The sequence below is a fragment of the Anabrus simplex genome, chromosome 3, assembly GCF_040414725.1.
Source record: "Anabrus simplex isolate iqAnaSimp1 chromosome 3, ASM4041472v1, whole genome shotgun sequence".
NCBI classification, from domain to species: Eukaryota; Metazoa; Arthropoda; class Insecta; order Orthoptera; family Tettigoniidae; genus Anabrus; species Anabrus simplex.
The window spans coordinates 491,311,870-491,327,420 of NC_090267.1; the positions used below are offsets into that span (position 1 = coordinate 491,311,870).

General features: G+C 38.7%; 1 protein-coding gene across 1 annotated transcript in view; it reads right to left on the reverse strand.

Moving 5' to 3' along the window:
* Window positions 1-2,123: 2,123 nt before the first annotated feature.
* LOC136866556 (ETS-related transcription factor Elf-5) overlaps window positions 2,124-15,551 on the reverse strand; it is a 111,396-nt gene continuing 97,968 nt past the window's right edge. The window contains exon 9 of the mRNA XM_067143635.2: window positions 2,124-5,300. Within this exon, the coding sequence (XP_066999736.2) occupies window positions 5,174-5,300 (127 nt within the window). The 3' untranslated portion in view covers window positions 2,124-5,173. The remainder of the gene's footprint in view (window positions 5,301-15,551) is intronic.

The following is a 15,551-nucleotide window of genomic DNA, read 5'->3' on the forward strand; positions in this document are numbered from 1 at the left end:
TCAATGTTGTAGGCCAGCATTCACATCCATAAAGGGCCACCAGTCTAATCACTGTGTGGTAGATATTAGATTTTAGATGCAATGGAATTTCGTTATCGCACAGGACTCCAGTAAATTGGCAACATTCCATCCATGCGGCACTGACTCTGGTCTTGACATCAGGAATCGTACTACAGTCTGAGGTATTGTATGACCCCAAGGTATTTGAACTGGGTCACTTTATTAAGTTGAACCCCACTCACAGAGATCATGCCATCAGTTTGGTCACCACATTCCTATCTGGCCAAGTTTCGTCCTGCCACAGTAATAGAGTAGAATGTGTAGTGAGCGTCTCTATGCCGATTGTTGGGCAGCGGAGCTTCTTTGGGAGGGCAGTGGTCCTTCGGTTGGAGGAAATGCCACTGAAAACCACCGTGCAGCATCTGTATTCCTCGTTAGGAGTGACTGCAAAAGGCGTCTGTTCCCCATGTTAGCGGTAACCTCAAGAAACCCTGGCAGTAAGTATAAAATGCCCTCGACGACAGGCACAGCGACACGTCAGTTGAGGTATTTTTTTGTTGCATCAGCATGCAGTCGACTCCACACAAATAAAATAAATATTCTACAGGGTGTGTTTTTCAAAGTTTGATGGCAATATTGACCCTTGATCATTATTACGAACGAGAATAATAGTCATAGTTACAGGGCTGTTATTACCTTTGTCCCATCCACTCTCACTGCCAGTGTCACTTGTGCGGTTGTTGCCCTCAGATGAGTCTTCAGTCACATGCACTAAAATCAGACACTTGAATGTATAATCCAATATTGACACTATATTGGTGTAACTAATATGTTTTTGCTACACTGTGAAAATACATTTATAAGTATGCGCATGAAAAAATGTGTCGCGCAGCATAAGCATTTTGCAACTCCCTCTTACAGAAAGAAAAGCTTTGAAAGATATTGAGGGGATCTGCCTCATCAGTAGATTTGAAGGAATAGCTTCTGCCATCTACGAGCATGTTCGTGTACCTCCTCGGCTTGCAAAGCTGCGGAATTTAAACAGAACATATTTCCGCCCTAAGAGGAAGACAAGTTGAGCATATATGTATATGAATTGGTGAGACCAAGAAGGGAAATATTCCACTTTTTTGACAAAATGATCTTAAATAGCCAAGTTGTTCTTTGTTTTAAAATGCATGTGTTGAACTGACAAAGGAAAACATTCCATCAATCACCATGTGCCAGTAACCCGGTAAATATCTCATGAGCATTGCTCATCGCTACCCTGTCGAAAGATTGGAGCAAACTCCTGTATTTCAGATTACTCGTTCCACTCATACATAATGGTGGTTGCATATGCAGCAAGGTGCAATCACAATATCATTTGTAAATAACTATATGTTCATTTCTCTTCCTCCATATGCTACTTTTGTTGCTCTCATGATGTCATCCATTACTACTGTAAACAGGATTGGTGATAGAAGACTTCTCTGTCTCAGCCCACCAACTTGTCCTGCCTACTTGTGTTTGCACGCAACGATAACATTCCTTGTACATTGCCATGATCATTTTTATTAATCCTTGTCCAGTTCCTGTTTGCACCAGACTGTCCCGAACTTTAGTCCTGGGGACACTGTCATATGTCTTTTCAATGTCAATGAATGTCATCACCATATCATTCCCATACTCCCATTGCTTTTCCATTAGAGTATTATCCTTGCTATTTTACTCAGTTGAGACCAAGAAGGGAAAGTTTCCACCAAAACATACCAGAGCTGAAATGAAGATTTGAAAAACAAACCACTAGCTGAATATTGCTATTGTAGTTATAATAAATAAGTTTGTAACTGTAAGTTTCTTCATCCAACTTTCCGTTTGGTTGCTATGGCATTTTTATTTTTATTTTACAAAAGTAGTCAAGTGGAATCTTTCCCTTCACCAGTTCATGTTTCCACCCACAAAGAGTTAATAATTGGTCCTTAAGAGGGGTGGTCTTTCAGACAGGTCTTACTGTAATCCCATGGCTGACACAGCAATGAAATGGCAAATATTCTCTCCATAGAGCTATAGGAGTACATCTATGCACAATGAAGTAAGAACATTTCGGGTGGTGCATTAAAATAAAAGAATAAAAAGAACAATTTTCACATCACATGTATAATTATTTATATAAAACATACTCATAAGGCTTTCTTTTATATACATATATAATAAAAACTGAAAACAAGACATATCAACTTCAGGTGATGATTTTACTGAGGAATGGAAAATACTGGTTCTCTTATATGATTCAGAGTACCTCCAGTTAAATGCTATAAAAATATGGAGAGATACATTGACCTTATGTGGTAACAGCATTTTTATATATACAATGAACAGCAAGTAACAAGAAACAGTAGATACCTTCAGAAGGAAGGGGTGAAACTCGTCATGAAGCTTCACGTGGTGTTGGTACTTGCTGCCCACTTACTGACTTCAAATTACTCTTAATTTTCTTCTTTTGACTGGAATTGCCGAGCTAAACCATGCCGTTAGTTAAGTTCAGTTCTGGAGCAACAAGTCTTTTGCCTTGACTACATAACTTCATCTAAACAGTCTTACAAAACAGAAATCAGTCGAACAAACTAAAAATATCAATATAAACAAATAAACTCCTCAAATAACCTCTCAGATTTAATTTGTAAGAAAAATAATTTCAAGATCAAGCTCTCCTTTAACTTTCAAAAAGACAATCTGAAAGTCTGCCAATAAAAGATGCACTGCATAAATTCTCTACACAATGACAGTCAGGTCTGAAATGGAATGATGTTAAAATGAAGTAAGAAGGAGTCCCCATAGCAATGCCTGAATAATCAAGATATCGGAACAGATTGAAAAGTAATGCACAACATTTTTTTTTACATACTAACCGAGTCTCTGCAGATATTTCATAACACATATTTCAGTATGTCTCTTCATATAATTTTGTGCCATGGGAGTACAGCCACTTACGCACAACTGATATTCCTTCACCTGAACCAAAGCATTAACCCTCCAAGGAATTTCTTTGGTGGTTTTACAAAGTGAAAATCTGACTGAAAGTTATGGACTGTATGGAGGACGACAGAGTAACTCCAAGCTATACTTCTCAATTTTTGCACGTAACAGAAGCCATAATGTGGGGGTTGAGCATTGTCATGAAGTAGTGGGGCTGAGATTCTCAGCATCTCTGTTGGGGCATCTCCAAGAGCAAGCCACAACTTTGCAAGTGTTGCAACATGCCAGTACGTGCCATCTGAGCTCACTAGTTATCGCTCGTCCCGGCAGGGGAGCACCCGATCGAGCCATTGTTGTCTGTAACAGAAGATTCAAACTTGCCATCTGCTAACTTTGGACTCGCACTTTTGAAGTGAGTCAGAAAGTAATCCACCTACATGAAGAACTCTGCCCCACTCTGAGGTCCGGAAAGCACACTTGTGTCGCTTTGTTGAAAATTCTACACAAGCTCTAGTTTGCAGTTCACAATATTAGGTGTCAATAGATTCACTTTCAATTTTATTTATTTCTTGGCTTTTGATACCGGGAGTATCCATGAACATGTTCAGCTTCCCCACTGCTGGTCTTTCTATTTGACGCCCACGGGCAATCAGTGTGTCGGGGTGAGAGACAAGTGAGGTAGGAAGAGGACGTGTTTGTATATATCCCCCTGTGGGTGGGGGCAGTAGAATAACACCCACGGTAAGCCCTGCCTGTCGTAAGAGGCGACTAAAAGGGGCCCCAGGGGCTCTGAACTTTGGAGCGTGGGCTGGCGACCATGGGGTCCTCAGCTGAGTCCTGGCATTGCTTCCACTTACTTGTGCCAGGCTCCTTACTTTCATCTATCCTGTCTGACCTCACTTGGTCAACTCTTGTTCTTTTCCGACCCCGACGCTATTAGGTTTGTGAGGGCTAGGGAGTCTTTCATTTTCATGCCCTTCGTGGCCCTTGTCTTTCTTTGGCCGATACGTTCATTTTTCGAAGTGTCGGACCCCTTCCATTTTTTCTCTCTGATTAGTGTTATATAGAGGATGGTTGCCTAGTTGTACTTCCTCTTAAAACAATAATCACCACCACCACCTGTTTGCATATAGCCTACTCCTATCAAATAACCCCCAAAGTGAGCCAGATGCCACTTCGTCATTGCTCAAGGTTTGCACTCCAACCTATCAGTGCTTAGAAATCCAGGCTATTATTATTAATATTAATTCAAACCAGAGGAGCTGCCTGGTCGATGCGGTAAACGCACGTTTAGTTTACCCGGAAGGACATGGGTTCGATTCCCCATCAGGAAGTCAAAAAATTTCATAAATGAGATTTACACTTCCAAAAGTGCATATGGTTCCAAGGTTCTCTCAGCCTACCAAAAATGAGTACCAGGTTAATTCCGGGGAGCAAAGGCACGCGGGCGTGGAGCTGACTGCTCTACCCCATCAAGTGCCGAGGTTACGGATAACGGAAGCCTTTACTTGCAACCCCTCCAAGGGCCTTTACGGCCTGTACAGAGATGATTTTGCTTTTTTAATTTATACCAGACAGAGGGAGCCAAATTTTTGAAGAGTAGAAAAAGTTATTGTGACATTCAATGGTGTACAATGTCAGCATGTAAAAGATTCTGGTGGCACATTTGGTGTCCACCCGACCAAATTCATTAAAACTCAAAATAGTTTTTAATATTTAAGAGAAAAAAGTTGTGCATTACATTTCCATCCAACATTGTATGAAGCAGTGCATCCACCATTCTAATTGTATGCTATTTAAAGAAATAATGTGTAATCCAGTAAGTTTTAGTTTTGACAAAATTTTCAGTACGCAGCACGAACAGTCTTTCCTTGTCTTTTACACACCGCAGCTATGACCTAGTCAGGTATATTCATCTCGCATACCTGAGTAACATCAGTCGTCAAATAATTTAAAAGGCATCGCATTTTGTCAGAACTTTCGTCACATGAAGACTCAGTATTTGTACACTTGCTTGACTGTTATATAAATGTCATTTAATTAATAATACAATTGTTTGAAACACTTCAAGAGTTCGTAGGACTCTCTTGTTCCGTCGTGTAATGGAAATCACAGATAGGCACTTGTAAATGTTCCACTATATCCAGTATCTCAGTGTGAACACTTCCACAAGTCAAAATCACAGACAACTTATGCTTTAAATACAACAACTTCTTCATTCACACGATACAGGTTGTCTAAAGTTGGGGTTGTTTGTTCGCCAGCCTCTGGCAGTAGGTCCAAACTTATACACTAACCTTCTTCCAAACACAGGTTGTAGAACTTTGCTCTTGTAGTAATACCTGGAAATTAAACAAAAAAAATCATTTAGAAACCTTCAGCCACTTTTACATATTGAACTGCCAGAACATTTAGATGTGATATGTTTATAGCAGGTAAGCATGCAGAAACCAGCAACAAAAAGACATGTTGTGGTTTTCACCAAGCAACTGCAGCAGTGTAGGAAATGGTAGGGGTGCACAGCAATTTATACTGACGATGTCAAGAAAAACTGTAACAAGTCGTAGATTTTATTTTTGAAATAAACTGCTTTAAAGATGGGGACTCTTCCAATTCATATACTGACTGCAAATATTTCTTTCTCGTATCTTCAGTTGTTACGGTTTTCTCATAAGAAGCATTTACATGTTTTCTCTTCTAACAGCAACAATTCAGTTGTTTCTCTCTGGCCTGACAATATAACATTTCTAAAACTTTCACACAGAAATAAGTCAACCGAGCTCGATACTGCAGTTGCTTAAGTGCAGCCAGTATCCAATATTCGGGAGATAGTGGGTTCGAACCCCACTGTCAGCAGTCCTGAAGATGGTTTTCTGTGGTTTCTCATTTTCCATTTTCACACCAGGCTGTACCTAAATCAAGGCCACGGCCGCTTCCTTTTCAACTCCTAGCCCTTTCCGATCCTATCATCACCATAAGACCTACCTGCGTCGATGCAACGTAAAGCAACTTTCTGTTGATAAACTTAACCATGATAGGTTAAAATGATTGTTTGATCCGTATTGACTAGGTTGAATGTAGTACAGAAATATTTAAAATAGTTATATTTGAATCAGCCTTGTCAATACACTTATTAATGGAAGAAAATTATTTATTCAACCAAACACGTTTCAGGAATTCAACCATTCCCTTCATCAGTGCTGATTCAAATATAACTATTTAAATATTTCTGTACTACATAGCAAAGCAAATTGTAAAAAAAAAAAAAAAAAAAGAGTCAAAAAGTATTTCAACCTTATGATATTTGGACTTGCTTAATGAAGTAGGCCTACTTTTTTTCTCTTACGGTAAAAACAGGACTTTAGAATTCTTCTGACTTGTTACTGTTTTTAATGACACTGCCGAGATTAGCAGCGATTGTCAAGTAAGCCACATCAAATAAAAGAATATTAGCATGATTATTATCTCTTCATTACAAACATGAAATTCACTAAGTCGGATGTATGTTTTTATTTGTCCTATCGTCCACTAATTATGCATTTGAACCTTCAACCCATTGTCACACTGAATCCTTGGTACAAGATGCAGAGACTCTTTGTGCCGTTATCAATGTTAACAGAGGACATTTTGAACATTAAGGTCTTTCAAGTGGTATTCTGATACGATCTGTTCCCGAGTGTTTCGCATGATTAATGTGCTATATAGAGTTGTAGAAAATGTGTTCTAACATGGAAATAAACCATTCCAGGCCCACATTCATATAACATTTTCTTCTTCTATGTGTGAGCAATGTGTCTTGAAAGTTTGGCCATAGAGGTATGACTTTAATATTAACTTTATGCATTTTTAAACTACATTAACAATATTTGTAATTGTATGCCTAACCCAGTGTTCTCTTTACTGGGCGCACCGCCGCTTTTACAGACTGCCCAGCTGACATAACCTAGATAAGTGCTAGTTACGTATTGTTAATACATATTTGAGTCATTCTTTGTTCCAAATCAAAATTTAAATACTGTAAAACTGTTTATTTAAATTATAAATCTTCCACTACCATCAGCATAATTGCAGGAATTGCATCAGAGTTTGAAAGTCTTGCTTGACTATCGCGTAGTGTGCGCGAGCGATCCCTGGATTAGTGTGGGGTCTCATGCGAGCACAGATTCCACATGTGACAAACCCGTACGGCGCTCGATAACAACAGAGTGGTAAGCTCCAGTGTTACATTATTATGAATGAGCAGTAGAACACTAGAACTCCAAAATATTCTGGTATGTCTTGTTTGTCATAGTAACACTAAAATAGTTCAATTTTGCAGATATTACTGTAAATCCCCTATTGAACGCTCTGACCTAATACACTGAAAGTCTATTTTGCGTACAGTGCAGTAGTGAGGATTCAATAGTTTTGAAAGGTGGTTTCCTAAATTCAGAGCAGAGGATCTCAATTCAGAAGCCATGATGGGCTAAGATGACCTTCAACACATGCATAAAGGCCAACCTGAAATTTATGTGTGATTATAGAAAAACTCTTGGGGCTAGGCTGCTGAACCGTTAAAACAAATATTGAAGCAACACATTCTAAATTCTACAGGAATCATTACATGGAAAACCATTTGCAAATTTACATGCCATTAAACAACAACTAGGGCATCACCAATTCAGCCCAGTTACATTGTTCAACTACTGACAGTTAAATTCTTCAAAATGTTGACTAGTGAAAAAGTTAAGAACACCTTTATGAATGAATGCTTTCCACAAGGATGAAATTTACTTTCGATGTCGCCAATGAAAATGCCCTGAAATTTCCAAACAACCTACCTCAAACTCCAGTCAAACCTCATCCCACTCCGACCTGTGAGGTGCACAAAATCCGTATTCCATTCAGTGTGCAGCTTCCTAGCACAAAAGTTTGTAGTCCAAAGCTACTCTCATAGGCTAACAATTTGAAAACAAAACCATCTGCTAAAATATGAACGACTTAAATGCATTAAAGAACATAATCTGCAATGTTTTGAAGAATAATTTTGTCCAATACTAACAATGAAGCACAACAGATGAGTTACCGTAATACAACCTATATACACAATTCAACAGAACATCCTGTTCCGCAGTTTTTCACTTGTGCAGCATTTTTTATATCAGTGACAAACAAACTTTCAGCTCTATGGTATAAGAAGGCTGGCTTAACACACTGAAGAGCGGCCCCGGAGATCTCTGCTTTTACGTACTGGATTAGTTTTCAGCTTATTGCGCTGTCTGTTCCCTAGAGCTTGAACTATTTGCCATAATGTCATGGAGTAATGGGGTCAATGATGTTAGTGACGATAGATTTTTCCACTTTTACGATCATTATAACCATGACAACAACCTATATACATGAGTGATCTTGCGTGTGTCTAGAGACAAAGTCTCTCATATTGCATTGGCACTGTCAGTGGCTTTAAGTAGCCCACGTCGTGGCCTCTTCGGTAAGCACTATCCATCCATCTTGGTACGTGTCCTAGTTACCAACTGATGAACCCAAATTGGCATACTGGGGCAAAACGCTGGCAACAGGAATGAGTTAGCTGGAAAATTTATAATGTCCAATAACGGACCAATTATTTTGGCGAGACAATTTGTCGTAGCAATGTACCTTGTGTGACGACAAAGTATTTCAACATTTATATGCCACATGGGTGACAAATCCTAAGAATTCTCGTAGTTTCTCAGCTGACAGGAAGTGACAGCAACAGTAGGTGAAGGGCTATGAGAATTCTCGCTTTTATGCACCTTGTACTTCTTTGATCACTGATACAACTGTGGGTGAAAATGAGAGTTCCAAATGCTGTAGTCATGGAATATAAACTATAACTGCAATTTTCTTTCTTTAAACTTTCGTATACAGTGAGTTTCTCTCATCGACTGGCCGGCGGCTTATCTGCCTCTGGTTGACTCATCACATCCCGTTACAAAGAGCAGCGACAGCACAGGAATGCCCACACTTCACAGTTCGGATCTGTTCTTAGAACAAGTATTAAGTGTTGATCTGTTGTTCTAACTGTTCTCGAGTTGTGAAGTGTTACTTCGGGATATAATTCTCATAATACACGGTAGAGGAAAGGGTATTTATGTACGATAATTATGCGAAAACCGAGTCTTTCAGGGAACTCTTTAGGCGATTTGTAACACAATTTCCAGGTGAACGCCCTCCACATAGAGAGACCGTGCGGAAACTCGTAAACAAATTGAGAGGAATTGGTCCTTTACTCAATAAAAAGTGAAGTGTTAAAAACCATGTACTTAACAAAGAAAAAAGTAAATGAGATCTCAGAAAGATTAGAACATATACCTACAAAATCCTTAAGGCGACTGACAAGAAGCTGGGGTTTCGAAGAACTCAGCATGGCTCTTCAGTGTGAAACCATAGAGAAATAGTCTCAATTACAGAAGATGAACTTATACACGTGAATTGGAGTTTTCTAAGACAATGCCAGAAATGTGTGGATGCAGGAGGAGAACATTTCCAAAATCTCCTGTCATACGGTACAAGCTTATTTTCTTAATTTTAATTATCTCATGTCGCACACAGATAAAGTGAACGAAGTGCCATCCTTGCTGCTATGCCGCAGAGCAGGATGATGAGTCAACGAGAGGCAGATAAGCTGGAAGTGCCTGCCAGCCAACCAATGAGAGAAACTCACTGTAGCTAACAAAATAATATCGAATTGTACAGCTATTCCCTGGAGCTCCAGTGCGCATGTCAACATGGCGTGACGCATTCAGTTACTATGGATACAGATATTTGTGATTAATTATGTGCAGACAAGTTATCATAGGTACCAAGTGACAGCGAATTGAATATTTCTAATGATTAACTGCTGATATTAAACGCGGAGTAACCGTAAAGAGAAATCCTTGCATACCTAAATATAATAAGGACACAAAAGGCACAAAAAGGGCATTCTTATAACACCGAACAGACTACCGGTACTAAGCAAACCAGTGAGGACATGTTCCATGTCTGATGTTGATATCTTGAATATTTTTCGAGTCACACTAGTTTGAGTGTAGCAGTGTAATTTCTTTCTTGGAGGCTTGAACTATTCAGTTCACATGGGGTAGCAGCCTCCGTTCCGGGCCCATCCTCGTTGAGTTAAGATGATCCAGACTTGCCATAGGCAGGTATTGTAGCAACAAGTAATAAAAGCAGTAAGCATGAGATTACAGAGTATGCAAGCATGGAGAGCGAAGTGCACGTTGGTTAGTAAATCACCTGTGCCCCTAGTTAACTTAGGTTTGTGTACGTTTACACCAACCCACTGCTGCAGGACCAAACTTATAAACCAGCTTCTTTGGATAACGTCCCGTTTTTGGAACAGGCACGAGGATACGAGAGTCATAATAATTCCTAGAAAGAAGAATTGGATGAGCCTCAAGATGGTGCTAAGAAGACCTTACTACAGCAACAATTTTAAAAACCACGTTAAAGCATAATTAACTTGAAATGTCCAATTTCTTATTATTCCAAAAGCTAGTAATAAGAATTTAGAAAACTCAGATTACTGTGCTGGATGGAACCAGAATAAAATACAAAGAACAAACTGTGTGATTACAACTAACATCTTAGAACAGCTAAAGATAATTTTCAGTCAATAAAAGAACAACCTACACTAAAATACTGGTAATTAGCATACCAAAGCAATTTATTATACTCTGCGGTGCCAATTCTACAACTACCTGTACTTCACATAAAATATGTGGAAGAATAATACCAAATTTGTGGAAAATTTGTCCTTAGATTCCATTTCAATTAACCTGGATCCGCCCAAGATTGAATTTTTTGAGAATAAAATTGTAACTTTTAGCGTTGGATACAGTGCGCGCGGTTACAATAATAAGAGTCCAAGAAGACTGTGTAGTTTGCCGTGCCATATATGGCACGCTGGGCGGATTCAGGTTAAGCTCTCACTTCACCGCACAAGTATTACCGCAATACCACATATACAGTAGAACCTTGATAATTCAAAATCGGTTAATTTAGAATCCCGCTAATTTGAAAAGGCTCTCGTTCCCGGAAATATAAGGTACGGTTTTGTATGTTATTTAAATTGTTTAATTTAAAATAAGGATAATTCAAGGAACTATGTCAGTCTCATTACCAAAATTCAGACTACCTTTATATTAAAAAAAAAAAAAAAACTACAGGGTAATTTAAATTCAAAATTTATCTGCGTCATGATAGAATGTGTCTTCTGGAATGTGCTGAGGTAGCTTTCTGTACTTTCACTCACTTTGGTGTGTGTGCAGTGTGCTTCAAATTTGCTAATTTTGAGTAAAATCGTAATTCTTTTGTATTCAGCGTTCTAACGAATGCCACAACATCATGTAGCAGGCAGTGTGCAGAGAAGCAAAATCCGCGATCACTGCTGATGCCGACAGTTGGCGAAAAAGCGTGTCTCATATAATCAATTCATACGCACCGAACAATATTGTCAACATTGCTACTGATGCTTTCATGGCCCGTACGGCCCTCTACGAACTTAGATTATGTGATTTAGATGTCTAAATTCAAATCTATTGTTTGAGAAGCCTTTCTCGTGAACACTCGAGATTTTCTTCTGAAGACGCAGAGCAAACTTCTCTGTGAAACGTAAAGAATTTCACCTTATTTTCTTGACAAGGCATAAGCCCAAAAGCCTAGATCATGTCTATAATATTGTCAATACCGATGAAACTGCATTTTTATGCCGAGCCCAAACAGACTCATGATTTTAAAGGAGAGAAGTGCGAACCAGAAAAATCATACAAGGGTGGGGATCACTGTACTGCGCTGCAATGCACACGGAAGCGAGAGACTTCTTCCCCTCATCATACGAAAGTTCAATAAGCCACTATGCTTTAAGGGTGTCAGGCACTTTCCGTGCAAGTACAAGGCATCTAAAAAATGCAAATGCAGTAAAATGCCATTATAAAACGAACGCCAGATTAATGAAATGTTCAGAATAGCGAAATTATTTTTAGGCCCCTCCTCTTTTCCCTATTTAATATTTCACTATAAAGAATTAAAATGTAGCCTTTTTTCTTATATTTAACATATTTTTCCTTGAAAATATCATTGAAATTCATCCTGTTTTAATTGCCGCGTATTTCGCACAACATGTCTCTATACAGTCAATACCAGGCGGCACACTCTATACAACACACAGGTGAAACTACCCGATTACAAATCAGGGGAAGGTAAGCAAACACATTACAATTCTGACGAGCGCCTCGTCTACCCAACAGCATGTGAAAAATTATCTTATTTAGTTTTGGTGTGCCAGTACTGAACATCATTATGTAGGATTAATTTCTTATACATTAAATGCTAATTAATTTTATTTTTTAAAAATCTTCAAATATTGGGGTGCACAGATTGGATTACAGTATTCGCGTTTACAGGATACGGTTCAGATAGCCATTTTCCATACATGTACGCGATTGGTCGAGCTGGATATCGATTTCAAAGTAACTAATACGTAAGAAGTGATGCTATTGACTGGGTAGGAACGCCACATTTACAATCGACCAATGAACATTATGGTTTAACATCTCTACACTCAGTACTGCATTTCAGTTATTCACATCTCATGACACGTTCATTGTTTATCTTACGGTCGTGAAGCAACATGTGTATTAATGTGCCAGTTAACTGTTTCGCCTGTGTGGATCTAGAGGAAGCAAAAGCAGTTTTCTCTAAAAGAAAAATGTAAAATTCTTCGGGAAGTGGAAAAAGGGAGGAAAGAAAGGAGAAATAGCAAAGAAGTATGAGATCAGCCCTTCCTTACTAATGAAGACAACATTAAAATCTGTCAGAAAGTGGACTGGGCATCCGCATCTTGAAGCACGCAAATGTTGAACTCGCACCTTTGACTTGATCACTTAAGTTGGTCGAAGTTTTGTTTGATTCAAACTGGCGGCCAAAGTCATTCCTGCCAGTCGCACATGGTCGAGTGTAACCCTCCTATTCATTGTCAAAGAGTGCACCCAGAGAATAATGTTTAATAAACCTCTGCTCCGAAATAAAAGGCTTCTACTAACATTTGTTTTAGAAAGAGTGTGATCTGCAATAATAATTTGATATTTTTATAGGCCCCCCATAGACATGTTTTCATATTTGGTGTTTTTCACGACTTTCAGTGCACTTGTTATGTTATGAGCCCCAGCAGAAAAGGTTTTCATGTTTATTCTCGTGTTTTTTACACCTTTTAATAATACTTTCCTCTCCTCTTTAGATATGCTAGATATAGTTTACACTGTACCCGCAGATACACGACTTAAAATGCCATCATTATTGTTTTTTATGTCAACTGTTCTGCATCTCCAAACTTTGAGAATCTGACATACGAAATTCTATAAACATTAATATACACTTCTAATGTCAAGTACTGTATATTAAACTGCACTCTACGATTTCGCGCCTAGCAGCGTGTGCAGGCTTGATCCTTGAACTACTTAATTTTTAATCGAGTTTTCATAAATATTTGGAAGCACAGTGCCGGTCAGTATGTACGTTTTGCTGCTCTCCAAGAACTTGCATTTTGCTTCATTTATGTGATTGATCCTCGACTTCTTCAGGATTTCGGGAACTTTCAACACACAGTACTAATCCCTAAAGAGTTACAGTGCTTCATGAACTGCAAATGGTGAAAGATTTATACATCACCTATTGTTTTCCTATGCATTATTCTTTATATTTTAAGTGATCGTCTGATGATGACCCGGAACAGTGATCGAAACCGGTACCGCTTGTAATCAAATAGGAATGTAACATTACATTTCTAATTCTACTTGTATTGAGAAGGTTGAACCATTATATATCTTATTTCGATTTAATTGTGAACTCAGTTCATTATGGAACATTATGAAATTCTTATCTTTAAATGCCCTCATGTCGGAAAAAGTCGTGCGCAACTCGCTGGTAAATGACCATTCTTTTTACCATGAGGGCATCAAGAAGCTGCCCATATGCTGGGACAAATGCATTTCCAAAGCAAGAAACTATGTGGAAAAATAAATTGTAATTGCCTTGTGTTTTTCAATAAATGAATTTAAATAAAAAATAAAATCCCATTTATATTTGATCCCCCCTCGTATTATACAATTATTTAATCCGTTTCTGCCAAGGGTTGGTCCCCCCCCCTCAACTCGGTGACGGATCCCACCTCTACCGCCTCAGGGGCAGTGTCCTGGAACGTGAGACATTTGGTTTGGGATACAACTGGGCAGGAGGACCTATATCTTGCCCATGTGGCCTTACCTGTTATGCCGAACAGGGGCCTTGTTGAGGGATGGGATAATTGGGAGGGAGACAAGGAAGAGGGAAGGAAGCGGCCGTCGTCATAGGTACCATCTTGGCATTTGCCTGGAGAAGTGGGAAACCACAGAAAAACACTGAAAACCACTTTGGAGGATGGCTTTGGCAGGAATTGAACTCTCCTCTATTCAGCTGACCTCCCGAGGCTGTGGACACCATTCCATTCCTCATACCACTTTCCAAATTTCGAGGCAGAGTTAGGAATCGAACCCAGGTCTCCAGGAGTGACAGCTAATCACACTAACACTACACCACAGAGGCAGACCCTCAGAATTATTAACCATCCTAAAATCCTAAGCATTTGAGCAGGAGAACCAGAATAATTTGTCCTCGTCTTTGAATCATGCGGGTTTTTTTTCTTTTGTTGCACGAGGTTATGCTTGCCAGTGATTTTAATTTTGTCTTCACTAGTAAGCAATTTCATGAATTTTCTATATCCATAACTAGGCTACCACAATATGCTGTGCTGTCAACTTTACATGATTATGCTCCTAATACATAGGTAGTCTATCACGTGACAAACTCGTCTTATCCACTTTAAAAACGTGTGTTAGTGGCAACAATGCCTTATTGGTTAGGTTTGTAACAACTGTATCATGAAAGTAGGCATCAAAACTTGCCTTTTCCCAAAGAAATTTGTCACCAAAGTTAGGCCGTTATTCCAAAACTTGCCTTATACAACCAATAGAAAAGGATAATTTCAGCACGCAACTTCACGCAACAATTTACCCGCGATTTATGCGAGTTGTTCCTGAAATGTGTTAGTCTTTCATGCAATTTAGAGCTCTGAATACAGTGTATTAGGATGACAGAATATTAGTCCTGTTGTGGAAGATAAAGGGAGAAGAACTATGAGTAAACTGGATTTCAGGAGAAAAGGAGAAAAGAGAGAGAGAAAGAGGTGGGCTATGAATGCTACATCCTAATATTTTAGTATAGAATTGCCACATTTAAAATACAGAAAAACTTCATTAATATGCTTCTGCTAGGGACAATTTTATTGTGAATATATTATACTAATAAGATGAATTTATACTAATATATTTTATTATACTCTTAACATTATATTCACAAAGTTTTCTTTTATTAAGTAAGTTCTGCAAGGTAAAATATTTTATTTTCATATTGAATGGTCCAAAACTCATCTTATCCAAAATACAAATTTAATTTATTGACGTTCCACTAATTATATTTATAATTCCTCAATAACACGATTCTCTGACCATGCACTCGAATTTGTGATTTTAAGAATG